Genomic DNA, 24,292 nt, shown 5'->3' with positions numbered 1-24,292 from the left:
CTTTTACCTGAAACCCGAAACCCAGCCCGAGAAAATCCACACCCGAACCCGAACTAACCCAACCTGAAAAACCTGAACCCGAGAAAACACTAACCCGAACCGAAATCATTTGGGTTGTTCTCGGTTTAGTCACTAAAGTTATCAAAATCTTACCCTAATCGATTATTGTCATTCTAACTATTATGGATCGATTGTTTATTGTTAATTTATGTATTCCGTTACTACTAATATCAACCATAATCGACCAACCAAATCACGCTCCACTGAAGACGATTATGGTTCGGGTTAGTTTTACTATTTTTTTGAATCGTTTTATCAAGTTATGTTGGTTTACTATTTGATTATTTGCGTTACGAATAAAGAATGATATGTTGTTTTAGTTTTAGCATTGTAGGTTTTTAATTTTTTTTGTTTTGTTTTATAGGATATTCGAAACACGATTAACCCAACCTAAATACCCATACTCGAACCTGAAATACCTGTGAGAGATTTAGGTTGGGTTACGGGTCAAGATTTAAAACTTTCAAACTGAAAGACCCGGCCCCGAAAAACCCAAAACCCGAAAAACGAACACGAAGAAGACCCTGTATAAACCCATTCGGATATGTAAATCATCATCATCAAGTATGTATAATAATGTGTTGGTTGACCAGAAATTTGTTTTGAGGGAATAATAATAATAATAATAATAATAATAATAATAATAATAATAATAGTCTGAGGGAGAAGAGAAAGAAAGGTTGGTTGAATCGGGAGAGATGTGGTTGTTCTATGTGATTTCGCTTCCGTTAACCCTGGCCATGGTTATCTTCACCCTTAACTACTTCTCCGGTCCGGATGTTCCCAGATACGTCTTGTTCACAGTCGGCTACACCTGGTTCTGCTCCATCTCCGTCATCATCCTAGTACCACCAGACATTTATCAAGTAACTAACTAACTAATACTATTCATTCATTTTCATTTTCATTATTATTATTATTATTATCTTCTGTTTAATTGCTGCTTGCTGTTAATAATACCCTAAACCTAACCCTAACCCTAACCTTAGACTAGAGGAGGAATTCATCCTTGTATAATTTTAACATGTCCTTTTTCTTTTTATTATTTCATTTCAAACTAATAAATCTATGTTGTTTGTTTGTCCAGGCGATTATAGGTCATGACAATGGAGGAATCTCTTTCTTTTGGAGCTCCTCATATTGGAGTACTTTCTTGCTTACTTGGTACCATTTTATTTTCTTCATTCGTTTCTATCTCGCTCTTTGTTTCACCAGATAAATAAATAATTATTGGTTTTGTCTGAGCAGGCTAGTTGTTCCTCTGATTCAGGGATACGAAGACGCCGGAGATTATTCTCTCAGAGAAAGATTGAAGACTAGCATCCATCTCAACTTACTCTTCTATCTAATACTGGGACTTATTGGACTCATTGGACTTATTTTGCTCATAATCATGCAAAAAACCTGTGGCAACATTAAGGCGCCGGTTAAGGATAGCTCGTGAGGAATACTATAGATATAAAAGGTAGACTTTCCATTTAATTATATTTCATTTGCAACTTCAAAAATTTCCCGTACATAGCATCATAAACAGAGCGGCCCAAGCATTTTAGGGGCCCAAAGCAAAGTAAAAATCAAGTAAAAACCCGGGGGCCCTTTCCTATAACTTTGTGTTCGTACTTTTGACTTTTATTTATCGTGAAAATTATTACATAACACTTGTAGAACGAACTTATATGGTACCTAATTTATTTATATATAGGTTGTTTATTTCGGCTAAGTAAACTTTGTTATCGGAAAGCAAATCTAGGTTGATTAAAGGAGTTCGACCTAAAATTGGTTTGGTTCGGGTTTAAGAAAACAACAATTTATGATAGAATACGGAACCAAATTAAAGATTTGAAAATGTATTTAACAATTTTAGAAAAACAAATTCAAATATGCACAAGTAGATTTATACTAAGTTGGACTTTTATATGCAATTTTTATTTGTTATCACACAAACCAATTAAATTTGCTAGACATGATCCTTTTATTTTCATTGCTACCACTGGAATAAGATTGAAATTACGAATCAATATGGTCAAAGGATCTTAAAATAACTAACATATATAATTATTTATGTATATATCTTTTTCAAAATTGAGGCCTCAAATATATAGTGGCCCTAAGCAAGTGCTTTAGTATATTATACATAAGGATCGACACTCATCATATTTTTTCTATATTATTGTTTACTATTCAATTTATATTTTATAATTTCTGAATTGCTAGTGTTTAGTTTGCTTGTCATATACATGTTAATTAAATTTGATAGGTTTATTGTCTTATTCTGTTCTTGCAGTGAGTGTTCTTGCAGTGTCATGGAAGCCCTCAAGTTAGAAGACACAATAAAGAATTATGAACAATGCAATGAGAATGGGTGGTGCGTTTTTTAAACTTAATACAATATTTTCTTCTTTTTCAGTTTTAAATTGGCTGTGCGTTTTGTCTGGCGGTAAAATAGACGGGGTCTATAGATTTATAATCTTTCGACTTAGATCATCCGCTTCAGATTAATATGTACTTCATGTTTTTGTAAGTTATATAAATTTAGAACTTATTTCTCACACCATAAATCGTAAGAAAATCAACTACGGTACATTTGTAATCAAAATATGTGTGGAAATCATCGCTTGCTTGATAGGTCACATACATCATCATCGTACTCAGTAAATCCCACCAATAGCAAAGCTATGGTAAAGTCCGAGGAGGGTAAGATGTAGACAGCTACCTCTACCACGTAGGAATAAAGAGGCTGCTTCTGCCGCGACTCATTAGTAGTTATGCATTAAGCCTTGGACATTAGGCAGATAACACTCAACCATTGGCCGATTAGTGCATGCACCCTTCTCTTTCGGCCTAAGCAAGGACCAATATCAGAGATATCGGTTATCGTAGTGAGATATCAACGTTAATTTTAATATCATGTAAAATTCATATATATAGCAATTTAACACTAATAATTAAGTATAGTCTTCTACCATTAACAAATTAACCTTTTGCGAATTGCAAAACACTAAGAATCGTAGCAAGTAAGAATTGATTAAAACTTAAAACACTAACATTGTGTTAGGATTAAACACACACACGAACCGAACGCACACACGAAAGCAATAACGAACACGAGGATTTAATGTGGTTCGGTCTAAACTGACCTATGTCCATGGGTGGCAGCTAGGTATTTCTTTTAGTGAGTGACAATGATTACAATTACATAACATCAAATATATATAGAGATACAACTAGGGTTTGTATCTTATTCAACAAGAAATCCAAACCGGGCCGGGCTTCGGTCTGGCCACCCTACACCCGTCTGCCCTTTGGAGTTCAAATAATAAATCGGGCCTACACCAAAAGGCCTACGAAACCCAACAATCTCCCACTCGGAGGCCTTGAGTACTCTCGTATGCACTCTTGATCGTACTTCTGTAATCTAAACATCTTCTAGTTGCCACCCGCTTTCTCATCAATTAACCTGAAGGCCCGTTGAAGTTCTCCGGAGCTCCAACACGTCAGTCACGGCTAAAACTGTCCCTGACCCGTTCTCTGTCCCTACCGACTCCCACTTTAACGAACTTTCGGATCCCGAGATATCCTGAGAACAAACACTCCATATTAATCAAGTAATCCATTGGAGAGACTTTTACAGCTGGAATATTGGTTTTCTTAATCCAATGTCGACCTGGAATTGTAACTAAAACACAACATGTGCTCCTACTATCACGATATCCTGACTGATTTAACCTTCCTATCTCGTTCATCCTGAATCTTCACTCTGACTCTAGGTTTGTTACTTGCAAAACGAACCTTATTCTGCCCACGAGATTCTGTGAACCAGATTTTGTCTTTCACCAAAACTGGATCCACTCCTTTCGGTGACATATCGACCATATACAACGGACCCATTTTCTTTCCACGAGCAACCACGAGATTCTCTTTTGACTACTTTCCACTGCCCATTCCCGAACATAACATTGTGCCCCTGGTCATCTAACTGCCCACCTAAAATCAAACGTTTCTTCAAACTTGGAATAACCCTAACATTTTTCAAAGTCCAAGAATTACCAGCTGAAGTTATCAAATCAACATCTCCCATACCCGTAACCTCTAGAATATCATCGTTTGCAAGTCGAACCTTTCCAAAGCCCCCAAACTTAAGATTCTTCATCGTTTCACTACAGTGAGTGGCATGAAACGATGCACCAGAATCCATCACCCAAGCATCAATGTTACTCTCAACACTACAAACCAAAGCCTCATCACTACTGACTCCATCATCTGTGTCGTCTTCTGTAACGTTTACTTCTTTCTTACCATTCGGACACTGATTCCTGAAGTGTCCATTCTCTTTACAACCCCAACATTCAATATTTTTACGAGTCCTAGACTGACTTCTCTTCCTGCTCCCACTGCCTCGTTGTTTTCCCCTACCTCTGCCTTCTGTGACTAACATATTTTTTGATGATTCACCTGAACTTCTGCGTCTTGAATCTTCTCCAAGAATCAAATCCCGAATCTCATCAAAAGCAATTTTTGTAGATGAACTACAAATCGCAGTCACTGTTTGCGACCAACTGTCGGGCAAAGAGGATAATAACAAAGGATCTTGAACTTCATCATCAAACTTATGTCGACCGACACTAATCGGGACAAGATCGAATTAAGATTATTAATATGCGTTGTAACTGACCCGCCCTTTTTCATTCTTGTTGTCACTAGCTCTCGGATAAGATAGATTTTATTCGTTGCCGAAGGCTTCTTATACATGTTAGATAGTGATTCCATCATACCACGGGCCGTGGTTTCTTTCATGATGTTAAACGCCACATCTTCCGACAACGAAAAAGTAATGCAAGCCCTAGCTTTCTTGTCTAACTTCTTCCATTATGCTTCTGACAATTTTTCTGGTTTTTAATCCTCAAAACACTACATCCAAGTCTTTCTGACAAAGTAGCGCTTCAATTTGCATCTTCCACCAACCAAACTTCTGTATCGAAACCTTTCCGTCTTCTGCTATGTCAATGACTAAACGAAAACCTTAATAAAACACAGATACATACACAACAAATGGCATGACCGTGAACTTAACGGTTGTTCTACTGAGCTCTGTTAAACAATCAACCTATTTAAACACAACAGAATTGTGAACTGATAATTAGAAACTGAAACGATAAAACCTGACAAACGCGGTTGGCACTAGTATTGGTTTCTTTAATGCTTCTGACTTAATAATAGTTCTTCAAACGAAAATAGGATCTTGTTATAATTGTTAAATCGCTCGTACTTTACTCAATCGGAACAAACAAGAATAAATATGAATATTGTTCTTGATTCTTGGCTCCCAAAAAAGGACGTTGACAAATTTGGGCTACTCACATCTCACGGCCCAAAAAAACACCCAACAATTTGAGAACACAAATGCACCAACCAAAAAATCAAACCAAGAACGTTATATGTCTTATCTTTTTTTTTTCTTTTTCCGATCGATAGCAAAATTAAATGATAGTGCTAGGGTTTGCGCTAGCTGTCCTTGCAAGACCCTTAACTGGTGTTAACTTTTGCCCCTTTGATCTAACCGGAAACAGTTTATACTAATGGTGTTGGTGGCGATAAAGCGGTGGTGATGTGGTTGACCTGCTTTTGAATAGTAACCAAACCTTCAATCAACGAGGATAAGACGAAATTAGGGTGGTGGCGGCGGTTGTCTGTCGGCGGAACTCTAAACGAACTATCTGCTGTCTTCTTATATACTTCAGATCGATTGACTGGGACGGTGTTCTTCATGTGTAACAAACCTAAGCTCTAGATACCACTTGTTAGGATTAAACGCTCTAGATACCACTTGTTAGGATTAAACGCACACACGAACCGAACACACACGAAAGCAACAACGAACACGAGGATTTAACGTGGTTCGGTCTAAGCTGACCTACGTCCATGGGTGGCAACTAGGTATTTTTTTATTGAGTGATAATGATTACAAGTACATAACATCAAATATATATAGAGATACAACTAGGGTTTGCATCTTATTCAACAAGAAGTCCAAACCGGGCCGGGCTTCAGTCTGGCCACCCTACACCCGTCTGCTCTTTGGACTTTAAATAATAAACCGGGCCTACACCAAAAGGCCTACGTAACCCAACACATTGAACACTAAGAGTTGATAATTAAGACTTAAAACACTGCTATCAGGAATATCGGTGATATATCGGTCAAATATTAGTCCAATACATAGTCACAAAATCGCTACAACACCCATGAATTTCGTATTGGTACGTGATGTACCCAATCGGAATTCGTTATCGTTCCAGTCGCCACATAAATCGCGATCCCAATTTCTGGTACGTTCGATCCAATTAAACCCTAATTCGCGATTTTGAACCTCAAGGTCGTTGCTCTAATTAAACAATAAATCGAGTATCGGAATTGATGGTACTTCGGACCAAAGCAATTGGCGGGTTTTCAAATAGATTTTGTTTGTTGACGCCTCTCAAATGGATTTCAAATTTGTGAGATGCGGTTTTCAGGAATTGGGGGTGAATTTAAATATATGGCGACAGAGAACGTGGGTTAGCTCTCATGCGTCTTTTGCCACTTGCCACAAATATCCCCGACTTTTACTCCTTTGGTAACTTCATAATAATATCCCCAGTTTTACTCCTTCGCTGATTCGGTAAAAAAATTTGAATTTATAGCCAGGACCCGGGGTGCAAAAAGACTAAACCGGACCGGAGTCGCTTTAGCTAGGGGTGTACACAGTTCGGTTTGATTCGGTTATTAGTTTAAACCTAAGCCAAAACCGAAGTTGTTTGTTAATCTATTTATATACCAATTAATTCTTGGTTAATTCGGTTAGTTTGTTGATTTTTGGTTCAGTTCAATTAATATCGGTTAAAACAAAAACCAAACTTGAGCTATAATTTTTTGAATTATTGTTATTAACTTATTATTAATGTTATTATTGTTTTGAAGTTTGAACTTTTCAAGATTTGTTTGTTAATGTATTACAATAGGCATAAGAATATATAAGACATATATCGAACCGGACTATGTGGTACACCGTACCGGTTCGTACCGAAATGAACCTACCCCCTCCGTACCGAATTTGTGTAGCCCAGCAAACCACGTACCCGTACCGGAGTGTACCGCGATTTATTCGACTATGGTCCAATATCGTTGATATTATCTGTACCGATATTCTGATATATATATCGCAAAGGGATCGATAGCCGACTGCATAGCTTTCAGCTATTAGTGCCACCACATGATGCCTGATTAACCTTCCGCCGCTTTTAACATTATTTTCACGAAATTAGTAAAATAACGTCAAAATTAGTTCAATTTCACTTCCCTCCCACCCCCCGAGGGCCCACACATATATACATTATATGCGCACACCGCAAACAGGGCGTTGATAGGTCACATACACATAGCCTAAATATTTCATGTGAATATCATCACTTGTTTTAATCTTTTGGTTTTTTTAGGCATCTAGTTTAGCTTTACAGCATAGTTGTTTGTACCGTATGATTGTTATCAGTTAATAAAGTAGAACTTAAAGGGATTCACATGAACGTTTTTATTTAATATAATACAAAAGCACAAAAATCTGACCAACTTTTACCCAAGTCATTATTCAGATAACTTTCTCATATAGCTAGAACAGACAGAGTTAGGTATGAATCAAATTATGCTTACATTTGTTCGAATTTTCTCAAAATTATTTGACTTCTGCTGCTTGTCTTGTCACCACAATGTAATCATCTTGGTGATAATATAAAATATATTGCAGGAAATTTGTTTCAAGCTTCAGACCTGAAAGAAGTGGTACATTAGGAAGCTATCTTGATACAATGGGTACTTTATGTGGTCCATTGACCATCTCTTTTTCGTTTTTAATTCTAACACACACACATACACACACACATATATATATGCTTATGTATAATATATTTTAAGTAAAATACTTTAACTTGTTCATGTTGGATGGTTTGTTTGTAGAACTAATATGGCGATGCATTATTTGGAGGCAATTAAAAAAAATCTTTGCCATCCTCCTCGGTTGCATGTCGGCTGCAATTCTTTTGGCTGAGGTGACTCTCTTGCCAAGTGGCGTTGATTTGTCTGTTTTTTCTTATTTAATAAACTCTCTAGCAACACAAGAGATGCTTGTGCAGGTAAATATAAATTTCTTTTTTATGAAGCTTTCTAGTTCTCGGTTGTATTTTTTATTAATCTTCTCTGGAATGTAGGTTGTTGCATTTGTCCCACTTATGTACATGTGCATTTGCTCATACTACTCGTTGTTCAAAATTGGTATGATGACCTTCTACTCATTTACACCAAGGCACACAAGTTCTGTGAGCTTGCTCATGATATGCTCGTAAGATTTACGTTCTTTTATTTTTTGGTTAATTTCATATATACCCCTGAAAACTTGTATAATATCATATTTACTCACTCAAAAAAGTTAATAGTGTTGGTGGCAATCATGACCCATTGCTCAAATAACGTGTTAATTTGGGAAAGACTAAATTATATATGAGCTTGTTTGGGTAACCTTAAATTATTCAATGAGTCAATGAGCAAATGTTATATAATTTGTTGAACTTGAAATCGGTCTAAATGGGTTAGCACAACTTATGGCCATTGCATGTCTTCACTTGTATAGATTGTTTGGTTTTAATTTAACGAAAATAAACTAATATGGTACTTAAAAAAAATATGACTCATTTAAACCTGACTCCATTTTGGCCAAAATCTGTTTTGACCCGAACCAAATTAGATCTTGTTTTTGGAACTGCCTATATAACTGCATTGATCCAAACTCGTTTTGCTTAGAAGCTGTTTTTAACCCGAACTTATTTTGCTTAAACCTGTTCTGACCCATAACCCGAACCTGCCCGATCCCCCAAGTTTGCCAGGCCTAGTTAATATCAAATATACCCCTTCAAATACTTAAAATTTCATATATACTTATTTCATTATATTCAGTTTATAGTACAATACCCTAATTTCTTAAATCCAAATTCTCACATCCTAAAAGTTTTAAGAGAAGGGCATAAATGCCATAATTTTAAAATGAGCATATTTGATATTATAAAACTTTGTTACTTAAATATGAGGGGTAATATGAAATTACATATATGTTCTTTAAATGCATTTTTTTTCAGTAATTTTGATACAATCTGTCTCAGAATGGTTGCGCGTTACGCACCTCCAGTTTCCTTCAATTTTATAAATCTCATAAGTCTAGATGGGGATAAGAAGACTATTTTTGAAAAGGTATGTACTTTTTAGATTATTGTTATTCTTTTCCTTAAAAATACACTTCTAACGAACATACTTTCAATGCAGCGGATGGGAAATATCGACAATGCGGTCCCTTTCTTCGGAAAAGGATTCAACAAAATCTATCCACTCATTATGGTTGTATACACTCTCCTAGTTGCAACCGGTTTCTTTCACAGGATATTTAAAGTTAGTGGATTTTGGAAGAGAATTGTGTTTCAAAATGAAGCAGAAGATAATCTTGATGGTGTTGATCCATCAGGACTACTTATTCTAAAAAAAGGTAATTCAATAATTAAGAAATATAATAAAACAAATTGGTTTTCTTGTATATAACTGGTATTATTTGTTTGCTTCTGTAGAATGCTCTTGGCTTGAACAAGGTCACACCATTGGTGAAGAAGTTGTTCCACTAACAACAAATTTTAATGATACAAGCAGTGACATAGAGACGGCAAACAGTAGTACAGTAAGAATTTTAAATTTTTTTGGTTATTTTGAACACATTATAAATGACTGTTAAAATTACCAATCTGCCCCTACAGGGTGTTAAAATGAAGCCAACAAGCAGCCAAAGAGACAATGGTCGGAGATATAGCAGGAGCAGTGAAGCTATCAGTAGCAAATATGCTGCTATCAGGGCTCAACGAGTTTCAAATTCTAATATTGCTGCAGCTAAAGTCTTGTTACTCAATTCTGATGAATCTTGGTCTAGTAACACCACCACTGATGGACCGTCGTCATCATCATCTTTAATACCCTCCAAATGGTTATCAGGGCTTCAACACATAAAGGCAACCATACTATCGAAGAAGAACAAGTACACCCAATTGCATGTTTCTTCTGATTCCCTAGATGATATCTTCCACAAACTGAAACAACTGCATAGAGATGAAGATGAACTTGATGAGTTGTAAAAATATGTATAGATTGTAAATCTAGCACTTGTTTGAACGTGTCACTCCAAATTAACCGAAAAACTTTTCTGCTGTGATTTTGGAAATAGAAATATGCAATTGAATTTACGGGTTACATATAAATATGCATTTAAAGAACTAGTGAGGGAAAAATATGCAATTGTCCATACGTTTTAAGAGTCGCATCAGATTTGATTGAAGTATAGATATGACCATATAAAGCATCACACAAAGATCATAATGAAAGGTCGTGAAACAAACACCACATACGTATTAAATAACCTAACATTAATAAAAAAAAATACAATCAACTAGACGTGCACAAAAGAACCGGTTGTGAACCCGAACCGGTTCCAGGATGTACCCGGTGGACCCAATACCCGGTTGGTATTTATAAACCCGAAAGCGCTACCCGGTTTTACATTTTCCCCCAAAAATCGGTTCCTACCCGGAATAACCGGTTTCGTCGGTTGTTTTACATTTAATGACCTGCAGGCTAAAATAGATCCGTTGGAACCGGTTTTTGATATCCAAAAACTATATAAATTGATTTCTCATCCATTGTTTTACCACCAAATTCAAAAACACTAAAAATACTTATCGGTTTACACTCGTTTTACAATCCCGACTTACCTACGCCTCCATTTTTTTCACTTCCACCACTTGTTACTATGGCAAGCACCAACAAGGCTAACAAGAAGGCTTCTACATCCGTTTTTATTGACCCGGTTTGTGTTGAAGACGACCCCGAAGTTGTGCGGGTTGTCACGCATAACCGCAACGAGGAGGTATGGCGGAATTGGGATTTGGTTGAGTTGATCAATGGTGACCTTAAGGTTCGTTGCAAATTTTGTGGCACTTTCTTAAAGCAAAATTCTAACTCTACTTTAAAAAAGCACATCGAAAAGAAATTTTGCAAAGCCTTGAAAGAAGTTTCCGCAGTGGACCAAGTCGAATTGGATCAAGATGGTACACTCTTTCGTTACAACATGAAAGCGGTTCATGATAGAATGGCGAAGTTCGTTATTTAACAAGGTTTGCCGTTTAACCACTTTGACAATCCCGAATTGACGGCCATGATTCGAGAAACTCTTCAATCGCGCTACACCCATGTAAGTCGTACTACCCTTAGACGTCATTGTCTAAAATTGTGGGAATGTGCAAAAAAAGATTTAATTGAGTTTTTTCAAACTTTACAAACGAGTGTGTGTTTAACTAGTGATGTTTGGTCGGCAGCACACGGGTTACCGGAATCCTACCTTTGTGTCACCGCTCATTGTGTCGATCCGGTGTCTTGGCAATTGATGAAACACACCATCGCTTTTGAAAACTTTCCTTATCCACATACTGCCGATAAATTGTTTGAAATTTTAGATGAGGTAATAACGACTTTTAACTTGAGAAAAAATTATTTTCTATGTCATTTGATAACGTAACAAACGTTCCATATTGGTAGTAAAAATCATCATAAAATAGACACCACCTTGTTCCGGGAATTGTTTTCATGCTCGATGTGTTGCACCTATTATTAATTTGGTTGTTCAAGAAGGTCGCGCCAATGAAACCATGGAAGCCGGTTTGAGATGCTTTAGATTTATTTTACGAGATGTTTTCAAAAGTGGTAAAAGAAAACATCTTGAATACAAAAACTATTGCAAATCGGTTGAAAAAAAATATTTGGGCCCGAATTGATACGTTCCAACCCGTTGGAACTCAACTTGACATATGCTCAAGTGTGCCTTTTCCCAACGAGAAACATTACAAAGTTTTCATAACACTCTTGTTGATCGGTGCAAAGCCGATTTGGTTCCCGAAGGTGTGTGGGTAAATGTATGTTATTTCTTGGAGTATCTTGATGTTTTCAAAACTGCAATAACTAACTTATCGAGGGTTTATTATCCTACTAGTTGTTGGGTGTTGCAAGAATTGCACAACATCTCCTTGAATTTTAAAAAGTTTGAACAGAAGAATGACCTTTTCCATCATATTATTAAGCCAATGAAGTAGAAGTTCCAAAAATATTATGAATGCATACCACCGATGTTTACTTGTGCCACCGTTTTAAACCCCTATTGGAATGTTTCCGGGGTTGAGGCATTGAGTGAGGAAATATATGATAACATGGGTGTGTATGAGATCGACCCGGGATTGTCGACGGAAGCGAAGGAATATTTTAACAAATCCCTTCAAGAACTTTACGATCATTATTTTCAACTTTATGGTCCAAGCTCAAAGTCGCCTCTTGGGAGGCAAACAACAAAAAGTAGGTCGTGCAAGGGCAAGCTTATAAATTTGATGAATGTTGTTCGTGAGTCGGGGCTAAGCAGCAAAAGAGAAACACACCAACGTTTGCGTTTTTATATATTTATTGTATTAAAAACTGGTGACTTTCTCACTCAACCCCGTGTTGACAAATATATATTATTTTGTACACATTCGCAAGTTATCAGTTGGTTTGATGTCAAGGTGAAGAACACGTAAAGATACCTTTAAGATTTAAATTTTATTACAAGACTATTTGTTTTTATTATGGGATTGTTTTTGGAATTTCTTTGAATTTGATGTACTTAGATGATATTTGGTTATTTAAAATAATTAATTAGATATAGTCACATTTTAAATTGCATGATAGTACCTTTGTGAGCTGTGAACCAACAGTTCATGCCCCGACATTTCCGTCGTAGATTGGGGTGTGACAGAATGGTACCCGAGTCGAATTTTTAAGATAGGTCGTTAGAGGTGCCCTAGTAACATGCTTAGGACCCAATACATGCTAACTTAATTACCTTATGTGTTCTATTTACGTGTTTACAACTTACTTATTTAATTAATAAATTATCTATTTATTTATATTGTCATGCACACACACAAATTCCGAGGCTATGCGTGATTCTCAAAAGTTTTTTTTTTTAATTTTAGTAGATTGTTTTTATTTTTGGAAATTCCTTAAGAATTCCCTTGTTTTGTTTTTACTCCCACACCTTAAAGCATGAGAGTATGACAAGTTCATGTGGTAACTGGAATGGGGAGAAAATTGTGAGTTGGGCCTTGGCAAAACGGTTCCGAGAACCCAAGGAAAGACGCTATTCCTTATCTAGAGGATAACCTAACCACAGTCTACGTAGCCGGCTAAATGGTTACATTCCTCATTTACAAACCGAATTCACGGTGGTTCATGGCTAAATTCGGAAATTCCCGATATTGTTTTTTTGTTATTTTAAAAATGTTTAGTTGCGTGAAAAATCCATGGGAAAACCCACGGGCACTCTAGCTAACCACATTTAAATTCGTTAGTTGGTACAATTAAAATGCCATGGAACACTCATGGGCCGTCCAACTATTTCTCTTTGATATTCGTTATTAAGTAGGTACAATTAAAATGCCATGGAACGCTCATGGGCCGTCCAACTCTTTCGCTTTGATAATTCGTTATTTAGTTGGTACAGTTAAAATGTCATGGAATGCTCATGGGCCATCTAACTTAATTGCTTTTATGATTCGTTAATTAGTTAGGCCATTTTAACTGCCATGGAAAGCTCATGGGAGGCCAACACACAAAATGTATTTCGTTGGTTGATTGTAAAGCTAACTTATTTAAATAAATTTTTTACTTTTAAACAAACCTCATCTCCTCATCATATTATCTCACATTGATCACATTATTTACGTCAACTCATAAACATTTACATAACTTACCAGTTATCTTACAAACATTTATCTTTGTACCTCGTAGAATGTCTTCTCTAAGAAACCATCATAGTCATCAACGTCATTCTGGTTCTCATGACCGCCGACTGGCTGCCAGGATCACCAAGGAATTTGCTGCCGCCATGCATACTTTCGTGACTCATATCAAGAGCCTCAACTCGAATGGTTCTGCTACATCTGCTACTCCAAATAACATTCACTTGAAGAAATTCTTGAGTGCTAAACCTATCCAATTCTATGGGAGGAGAATGCCACCAAACCTTTTCAATGGTTTGAGAAAATGTAGAACGTATTCATCAATTGAGAATGTCCGGACGCCAAACAGACTAAGTTCGCCCCGAGCGTCTTCGAAGATCGAGCTCTCACTTGATGGACTGCTCTCAAAGCTAATCAGGGGGCCGAGTTGGCTATGGCCATGCCTTGGGACGAATTCAAAGAGTCCATGAAGAAAGAATTTTTCCCTGAACATGAATTGCAAAGGCTTAAGACCGAGTTTTGGGAACTCAAGCGAATTGGTGGTGATAACTCTACCTACTCCAACCGTTTCCGGGAGCTCAGCCTAATAGTACCTCACCTTGTAACCCCCATGTCCCGCGGTATTCAAAAAATTTATTCGCGGCTTACCAACGATCTTTCGTGATACGGTGGTTAGTCGTAACCCTCACTCAGTCACTGAGGCTATGGACCTAGTTACTTCCCTCACCGATGATCATGTAAGGGATGGAAACTTGTCCCGAAAGGACTCCAAGCCTACCCTTGACAAGAACAAAACCGAATTCTCAACTGATGCTAAAGCCAAACCTAAACCCGCTCAAAACAACAATACCGCTCACCGCTACAACAAAAACAACAACAACAAATGCAAAGCCAACCATCAAAACTATGATGTTAACCAATCCAATCACCAACCTCAACAAAACCAAAATGCCTCAAACAAGAGACCCTAAGCCGGACCTCACCCGTTATGCTCCATAATGTAACCGCCATCATCCTGCCCAATCCCCATGCCGTCTTTGCACCCAATGCAATCGTTACGGTGACCTTGCTACCGCTTGCCATGTACCGCCGGCTCCGCAAACCGTCCCACAACGGTCTGCGCCTTTTTCTCCTAGACTCTCTACCACAACATATGCTCAAACCGGTATACCTACCATCCGTGCTTGCTACAACTATGGGGACCCTGACCATATCCGTAATACCTCAGCTTGCCCATGCTCATCAAGCCCAAGTTGTGCCTACACCCTACTATGCCACCCATGCTCACCAAGCCCAAGTTATACCCGCACCTTATTACACTACCCAAGCATATCAAGTTCAAACCTATCAACCCCAAGTTCCTCAAGGTTTTACACATCAAGCCTATGTTTCCCAAGTTCCTCAACTTATGGCTCCTCCAGCTCCACCGGTCTAGGTTTCTGCTATCCAAGCCCCTGCATTAAACCAAATTGTTTAAGCACCTCAAGCTCAACGCTCCAGCAATGTGATGAATGGTACGTTCCTTGTTAATGATGCATAACACTACCCCACCATGTAAGAACCATTTTTCTAAACATGCTCGAAGCAAAATTTGTCTTTTTCGCGTCGGGGCACTCGCTGTGTCGGAACACACTCTCAGTCGATTCAAACCATTGCAACAAAGTAGTCGCACAGTTGGTTCCAAAGAACTCGATAGGGTTAGCACTTGTAAATTGCTTAAACAAGTAAGATGTGGGTTTGGGTTCAACGGGTGCAACAACGGGTGGAGGTTGGGTCGCTTGGATTTGGGTTACAAGTTCGGGAATCACAGCGGCCATTTTCTAGACGATGAAAGCAACCATACGTAGGTTAAAGTTCTTGCGCGGGTGGCGACTTACCGGAGGCATGCTAAAAATTAAAAAGAATTGGAATAAGTTTGAGGTAAAAAGAAATGAACATGAGGGCGTATAAAATAAAATAAGATTTCAATTTTTGATTGTGAACCCTAGAGTTACTAAGGAGGAGAGGTTAGTGTTAAATGAAAATATAAAGCTTTGTATATTATGAATAACAAAACCGAAAACAAACGTAAATGATTTTTGAGAGATTAAAAGCTTGAAAATTTTGAGATTTTGAGATTTGGTAGTGTCGGAAAGTCGTACATGAACCATCATAATTTGTTATTCTGACACTAAAAAAAATATTTTTATAAAACACCACGTTGGAGTCTAAACATGTGCACGTACCACCGCGTCTTTTTCATGTTTTCGACTCAAATAATGATAATAACACATAATAAAACGGAGATACAACGTCATGTCAAAACACTAGTCCACGAACCACCGTGGTTCTATTGTTTTAACACCAAAAATTAGGATGGCGACCAGAACGTTCGCATTCAACTACTTAAAGTATTGACATATATAACACGGTTCGTTGGCCTAGAAAACGACAACTACAATTCAACCATCCCACGTAAGTAAATCACCTTCGATTCTTGGAATCTTTTTGTCAAATGGTCGTTTCATCGTGTCTCGTTTTCTATAATGGCTAGAAACCCGATATAAATGCAACCTTAAAGGGATTTTAAACAACAGGATCCAAGTTAGTCTTGTAATCCATAAAACACAACGAAAATCTAACTTTTGTGTTTTAAGGTAAGGATACCTTGAGCCTACTATGAAAGTGCGTGTATGTGAAGATTTATGATATTGGTGAATTTTAAACAAGTTTATAAATAAACATGCGAAATGAACAATCAAATAGAGTAAACATGTATAAGCACACGTATAGGACCCTAGAGCATACTATACTAGGTCGTTACGTCTAACCACCTATCTTATAGTCACGGCTCTGATACCAATCTGTCACACCCCAACCAAAGGCGGCGGAACATGTCGGGATGCGACGAATTGCCCATAAGCGCATGACACTATTTAAAGCGACAATATTTAACAACTCATTTAATTTCACAACATCAAAATGTCACATAACATACTTGTTCATACAATAAGCATCACAAAATATAGTAAATCAATATATTGTTCATTTTGCTAATATCCTAAAGGTATTTGTGACGTTTTCTTCAAGCTCCCAATATCAACCTAAATGCAAACCTATAACATTTCATAAAATAAAGTTTATCAACACAAAGGTTGGTGAGCAATTCATAGTTTTTGAACAATATGTATAAAATAAGAAATGCCCACAATCTTGTATACGAAACAATAAATAATAGCAATAATTTGGATAACGAAACGAGTTATAGTTACCGTTAATAAGAATACATTCATGACACCTTGCTATAAGGGTTGCCAAATAGACTAGGATTTATAGTTATCGTTAATAAGAATACATTAACGACACCTTGCTATAAGGTGTTGCCAAATAGACTAGGATTTATAGTTCAACCAACCAAAAGCGGTAAGCACATAAATATATATGCATGTACGCATAGAACACGAAATCGAACATTTATTTAAGTAAAGTATACTAAAACATTTGTGGTTTAAGACTCAAGTATAAAGAATTTAAGTTGAATAAGTATGAAATGTCACCCCCAAAACGAAAAATGGAAAACGGGGTATGAAAGTACTCACGTTCAAGTAATAAACTTCAAAGATGGATGACTTGGAGTTTAACCGGTATGTCGGAATTAACGAACGAAGCCTAATGTCAGTCCCGTAAAATCGATCACTCAAATCCACAATAAATGTCATAACCCACACAGAAAACTGTGTCGACAAGAAGGTTGATGACTGTGCTATTTAGGGTAAGAACAAATGTTTGTTAACGGCGGAATCACTAACAAACATGATTGTTGCTTGAAGATTATTAAATGTAACAAACACAAACAATAACTCAAAAGATTTCCATTTATAGAAAGGTTTCATAAAAATGTAAATCTATTAGGGTTTCTTGTAAGCAATGTTTATGCGTACTAATCATAGGACAACAGTCACACTCAATCAGGAATATTCGTTAGGTCTGAAAAGTGTAAAGTGGCAAATCCGTATCTCTTGTGGTAGGCGTGCCCTAAATTATTCTATTTATAGGCCTGCCACCACATGATAGCTGTCATTCCTTTTTAGAAATCCTAATGATTGGTACATAATTATATTACATATTCAATAACATTCTAAGTGTAAAAACAGGTCTTCGGGCACACTTTGTGCCATTTGACTTCTCCGAGCAGACCTGGTAACCTTGAGGTGTGCTGGTGAACAGTTCTCTGGGTAGAATTTACTTAGAGTATTTTCCTAAGAAAATACTCACCTAGCAGACTTCAATCTTCTTGAACATAGCAAACTTTGCTCGATATGGTCCTACGAGCAAACTGTTCTTCATGAATCCCTTCAACTCTTTGTTAAAGAATAACTTATTAAGCAAACCAATGTGTGCTGGGAATACTGTTTGAAATGTGCTAGTAGCACTGTAGCTTGCTTGAAGTTGAACCTTGCTGGAGAAAGTACTTAGTATATTTCTTGATCACTTTCAACAAGAATGCTCGGACTACTGTTTATTAATCAAACCTTGCTAGATCTTCCAAATACTTGGCTTCAAAAGCTTGGTCTAGCCAAGAGTTTGCTGGAAAGCAAGTTGTGATTGATTGAAGAACACCTTTGCTAGATAAAGTGAACCCTGCTCGGATCATCACTTAAGAAGACTTCTTGATGATAACTTTGCCCGATAGGCAAAATACCTTGCTAGGACAAGTAAAACCCTGCTCGGATGTCCAAGTGTGCTCGGTTTCTTTACTTAGCCATTTCAGAGGAGTGTTGAGAATATACCAATCTCCCTTAAGTCATTTCTTGTCAAATCTTTGACTCAACAATCTCCCCCTAGATTGGAACACCTCAGCTGTCCCAAAACACCTCTAAGGTTACTATAACTTAGTTAAAAATACACATCTAATCAAAATCAAATTACATGTCAAAATTAACATATTACATAGTTGAAAATTCTGTCCAATGGACATTACAAAGCAAACCCTAAACTAAAAATCTTCATCTTCTTGCATTATGGGCTGCTTGTCTTCGTTCAACTATCACTGATCCTGCCCTTTGATTGAAAATAGAAAATATTTGATAATGAGGGTGATTCTCAGGAATTGTCATTTCCATTATGTCAATCAAATCTTCATTATGCAAAAAGGTCAGATCTCCATCATTTCTGATAATGACCAATATCAGTCTATCGGAGTTTCGAAGAATGTAGTCGTCTTCATTATTGTTGTAATCAACTTGAGCAATTCTACCATTCTTCTGCACCTCGTGGATGGGTCTTGTCATGTGTCTCCTCATACTGATACACGTATTCAAGTTGGACAGTGGATTCTTGCCTCCGACTTTTGAAAGATAGCCAAATTCTGCACTTCTTATATTACTTAAATGCTTGGCTCTTCTGTTTTGCTCTTGCTTAGTCAGCTTCCACTTTTTCCTTTGATCCAACAGAGGGAAGTTCTTTTCAGCTTCACTCTTCAAATATTTTGACAACTCATTTTGTTGTCTCCTAGCCATCTTGTTCCTGTCATGATAATCATATAAATCAAGATTGGCTATCATCTCTAGCTGCTCTCTCTTGTATTCAACAAAGTCATATTTGAAAATGATCTCTTTTAATTCTCTACTTTGTATAATCACTTTCAAGGTATGGGAGACAGTGTAATAGTAGAGCATCACCGGTAGGTCCACATCAGTTTGGGGCCTTTCTTCCCTTTGAGTTCCTGCTCTACTTGGCTCACCCCTGATTGTTGAAGTGTATCTCCTTGAAGCTGAGGGCCTTGTTGGAATAGACTTCATTGGTTTAGTGGCCCCCATTGCTCCAAATTTCTTCTTATACATTTCAACAATCAACTCAGCAGGCATAGTCAACATATCAACAAGATTTTCTCCTCCATCCCTGTATAATCTTCCAATCATCTCCATAATTTTGTCATCTCTAAGTTGACTGGTTGGTACAAATCTTCCGTCTTTAAAGCTTCTAGGATTCACACCTTCTGATAGTAGCTTCTCCCATTCAGTCTTCTGTTCATAAAAAAACTTTTTCAGTTGTGCTTTACCCAACATATCAAAAATATTCTCTTTCATTCCTTTTCGCTTCATCACCTCCTTCAAGATCTTAATCATCTCCTCATTTTCCCATGAGTCTGTATGTTCAATCGGCTCAGGTTTTATATCCACAAGAATAGGAGTATCTTGGGCTTTGGCTCTTTCCAATTCATCCTTTTCATTTTTAGCTTTCTTCTTCTCTCTTAGAGTTACAATCCTTCGCTTTCTGGCAGACGGTTCAGGTTGATCTTTCTTTGATTGGTCCTTATTTGATAGTCTGTTAAAGTGAGATTCAACCACTGCCTTTGGCAAGCTATCAACCATTTCAGGTGCCATACCTCTATTAATCAAGTATACACACTTTCCTCCATATTTGTTCCTTACCTCCTCTATTCTTTCCTTCAACCTTGATTCTCTCACAAATCTTTCCTTTTCTTCATTCTCAATAGTTTCCCTTGTTGTGTTATACTGTCTCTCCAATTCATGGAAACTCATCCTGCTTAAATCTTTCTCATTCAGCCCATGCTTTCTCAGATAATCTCTAAATTTCAAAGAATAAACATTTTTCTTTTGGAGGCTTTTCTTTATCTCATAGTCCTCTCTGTCAAAATTTTTTTCAAACTCCTCATCAGACAGAGGAGCCAGTCTTTCAAACCCGTATCAAAAATCTTATCAACTTGATAACTAAAGGATTGTTCCTTTTAGCCTCATCCAGACTTTGTTGGATATATGTCCTTTGTTCATCAGTCATTTCCACTTGTGGGGACAAAATATCAACCTTCTTAGCAGTATTACCCTCATCATCATCATTATCATTGTCAGAATCATCTTCTTCAGTAGTATCTTCTTTTTCAGTAGACTCATCTGCAGCATCAATTTTTTGTTCTTTTGGATTTGGAACATCTTCAGGAATATATCCTGGCCTTATTATCTGAATTGGAACAGGCCTCAAAGGGCTTTCCTGCTCCTCAGGACTTTCAACAAAATATTCATTCTTATCATCCCATTTAGCCCTTTTAGCTGACTTTTCTTTATCAGACTATTCACCGGCCTTCCTCTTCTAGAGTAATTCTTTTCAAACCTGTTCAATCTAGAAGTTAACTCCTCATGATTCTTGGAAGCCTTTTTCAACAGTATTTCAACTGTATCCTCAGTCTCCTTCTCAGGTTCATTGTCAGGTTGATTTTGGGATTGACTGAATACACTTACAACCATGGCCAAGGAATTATCAACCTCTTCAGCCCTTTTTATTTTATCAAGGTTTCAATCACCTCTTGTTCCTCCTCTCCTTCTTGATCTAAAGTTTTGGCAATGTTTACCTGTTCAATCAAAGTTTCCTGCTCTACCAGCTCTTCTGCAGTTAGGGTTTGGGCAACGAATTCCCTCTCCCTTGTTTTTTTTATAACTTTTTCAAGTCTTCGGGCAACAACAGCATTCTCATCCTCTTCATCATCCTCAACAATTACCTTCTTGGTAATAACAGGCTCTTTCTCCTCATCATCATTTGAAATTGCTTTCCCCTTATCTAATCTTCATTTCTTTTCTTCTTCTATTTTAGGGGGAAAGTTATCAATATCATCCGACAAGTCTACCATCTCCTTGTCCTTCTCAACCCTCTTGGAACTTTCTTGTTCAGTAAGAACTAGTTCCTCAGTATCACCTTCTTCATCCATTACTACATCTGTCATCACATCTGTAGACATTGCATCAGTCATTACATCAGTTGCAATAGCATCAGTTGCTATTGCTTCTGTTGTGGCCACATTCTCAGTGTTTTGTTCCTCCATCTCATCAACAATTTATTTTTCTTTTCTCAGAAGATCATCATCAAAGTCACCATACAAAGTGTTCAACACCTCATCATTCACATCATAGTCTTGAACATCATCACCAGACTTATTCCTTCGTAATCTTCATCAAAGATCATTCTCTCACCACTCTCCTCATCTTCACTATCACCATAAGCACTTAAGATATTTTTCAAACCATCATCTTCAGCTTCTACTTCCACATTCACCATTTCTTCATTAGCAACCTCATTAGCAACAGTGGCCACAGGATCATTCCCCCCTGTTTTGGGGCAACTGAGGTCTTCTCAACCTCCGCCTCCAGGGATTGAATTCTTTTAAGGGATAGGGCCAGCTGTGCCTTTAACTCAACATTCTCTTTCAACAGTTTAGCATTTTCACCCCTCAAATCTACATTTTCACTTATCAAGTCAAGATTTTGTTTCAAAACATAGTGACCATGGGGAGGGGTAGTGGTTGGTGAGTCAGAGAAGGTTTCAGGTATGGGATTGGTGGTTGGTTATATGGTTTTAGTTTGTGGAAGGATTGGGTCAGTGGGAGGGCTTGGGTCTTCAAAAACGTTTTCACTTGTTGAGGGTAAAGGGTTAATGTTTGGTATTAAAAGGTTTCTGGTATGGATAATTGTGAATGTAGGTTGGTTGGGTTGTTCTAAGGTTTGGGAATGGGTTTGGGATGTAATTGGTGTGGATGGGAATGTATGTAAGTGTCTGGGCAGAGTTTCTGGGATATATGGTTCATGGGTAGGCTGGGTTTGGTCTTGGTTTAAGGTTTGGGTAATGGTGTTAGGTGGGCTTAGGTTTAAGGTTTCAGGTGGGCTTTAGGTTAGGGTAGGTGGTGTTTGAAGTGGGGATTGGTCATGTGGTGGTGGTGAGTAAGGTGGTGTGGCTAGTGGTGTGGCTAAAGGTGTGGTTGGTGGTGTTGGAATAGGTTGATTCTCCCCCTGATCATGTACATCATCAATATATGCTTCTTCAGCTCCTCCTTCATTACCATCTCCCTCATCTTCTCCATCATCACTGTCATCACTATCGTTAATCTCCATCTCATCATCCTCCTCCTCCTCCTAGGTTAACTAAAGAACAGGCATGACCTCAGCATCATCGTTAACAAACCATGGTAAAACATCAAACTCAATGTTTGAATCAAATCTGCTTGTGCTTGACAGATTGGCAATTCGTTTGTACGCATTTGGATTCTGCAACACATGTGTTGTACCCATTGTGGGTAAACCTTGTAGCTCCTGATTAAAGATTATTTGTAGAAACCTGGGATATGCCAAGAATTTGTCTTTGTTGGTCTTCTTCAATATGCTCATCATTCCCTCAAAAATCAATTTTGAAAAGTTGAATGATAGATCATACACTACAGAAACTGTAGCGTTGGCCAAATCACGACTCATAAGAGTCCAAGATACCTTCCTAGGGACAAAGCCCTGAATGAGATGGTGAATTAAAAATTTGTAAAAATTTGGGAACATTCCCTTTTGAACTGTCCCTCCTTCACATTTCCTTGGTAGCCCATAGTATGCACAAATATCTTCAGTAGATGATCGGTTGTAAAATGAATCGGATTGTGATCATCATCATCATGTAACTGCAGGCATCTTCTGATTAGTCTTTCAGTTATCCTTATCTCCTGCATTGCCACTGTAGCTTCCAATTGCCTACCGTTTATATCATCATATAATCTTGCTGAGCGCCAGATATCAAGTAAATGATTTTTATATATCACCGGGCACTCTGTCAAGGCAAAGCGTATATTTGATCATTGTAGCCACCTTATCATCAGAGCCACGTCCTCATTGTCAGGAGTAACTTGCAACAAAGCACACATATTGTGCTTGTGCTCAAATGGATAGGTCGGTTTATTGTCTTCCGTCATATCTGAACACACAAACAAAAACATGTTCAAAGTAAATATTAGTCATAAAGTTCATAACGTTGAACGATTTAGGTTACAATTTGAAGAAAGGATAAAGAAAAGTCTTTTGAACCAGATCTTCGACAAATTAATAACTTACACAAGAAACAGAGAGTTAGTTAAAATGAATAATTAATGACCAAAATCACCTAATCGTTGTCAGAAAACACTTAATTGATGCTTACCGAGTCGGATTGTGTGGGTTGATGAATTAGGGTTTGGGGTTTTTAGTGTTAGTTGGTTGATATTCTGGAACGAGAGCAAGACTGGAAGGAGAAAGATGAAAGTGTGTGAAATTTCTCTAACTCCCTCTCTTATACCTTTTTTGAAAGTGGGTTTTAAATGCATTTTGTCATTTTGTGAGTAAATCGCTGTCAAACAATAACATTATCCATTAAATTTATTCACATTTAAAACCTTACTTGAAAAAGCACATTTAGCAAATCTTGCTCGGCAAAGTCAGTTTTTACAAAGCTTACTCGGTATTTTCCACTTTCATAAAGCTTACTCGTTCCAGGGTTATTTCAGAATAAAAAGTATTTTAGAAATAAATCTAAGTAAATTGAAGGAAGCTTACTCGAAATACAAGATTGCACGA

The 24,292-nt window shown here is 37.4% G+C and overlaps 1 protein-coding gene and 1 long non-coding RNA gene across 2 annotated transcripts; both read left to right on the top strand.

The window, feature by feature from the left end:
- The first annotated feature begins 702 nt into the window (after positions 1–702).
- On the top strand, positions 703–1,467 carry LOC143601102 (uncharacterized). Its single transcript, XR_013147594.1, has 3 exons — positions 703–926; positions 1,148–1,224; positions 1,309–1,467. It is a non-coding gene; the product is annotated as an uncharacterized LOC143601102 (long non-coding RNA).
- An 881-nt stretch (positions 1,468–2,348) lies between these two features.
- Positions 2,349–10,359, top strand: LOC143601100 (uncharacterized). The gene is made up of 8 exons (XM_077078596.1): positions 2,349–2,425; positions 7,838–7,902; positions 8,047–8,222; positions 8,298–8,428; positions 9,243–9,330; positions 9,403–9,619; positions 9,699–9,805; positions 9,882–10,359. Exons 1-8 carry the CDS (start codon positions 2,364–2,366, stop codon positions 10,251–10,253), a joined length of 1,218 nt encoding a protein of 405 aa, XP_076934711.1. The 5' UTR covers positions 2,349–2,363; the 3' UTR covers positions 10,254–10,359.
- Positions 10,360–24,292: the final 13,933 nt, after the last annotated feature.

Source organism: Bidens hawaiensis, unplaced genomic scaffold (genome assembly GCF_021521415.1).
Source record: "Bidens hawaiensis isolate Kalapana, Puna unplaced genomic scaffold, B.hawaiensis_p1.1 tig00055636_1, whole genome shotgun sequence".
In the NCBI taxonomy this organism is placed as follows: Eukaryota; Viridiplantae; Streptophyta; class Magnoliopsida; order Asterales; family Asteraceae; genus Bidens; species Bidens hawaiensis.
The sequence above is the reverse complement of the archived record's forward strand: the minus strand, read 5'-3'. Positions and strand labels throughout refer to the sequence as shown.

Coding starts and splice junctions, on each gene's coding strand:
- LOC143601100 (XM_077078596.1), top strand. CDS start 2,364: ATGGAAGCCCTCAAGTTAGAAGACACAATAAAGAATTATGAACAATGC. Junction 7,903..8,046: donor AAGCTATCTTGATACAATGG/GTACTTTATGTG, acceptor GTTTGTTTGTAG/AACTAATATGGCGATGCATT. Junction 8,429..9,242: donor AGCTTGCTCATGATATGCTC/GTAAGATTTACG, acceptor AATCTGTCTCAG/AATGGTTGCGCGTTACGCAC.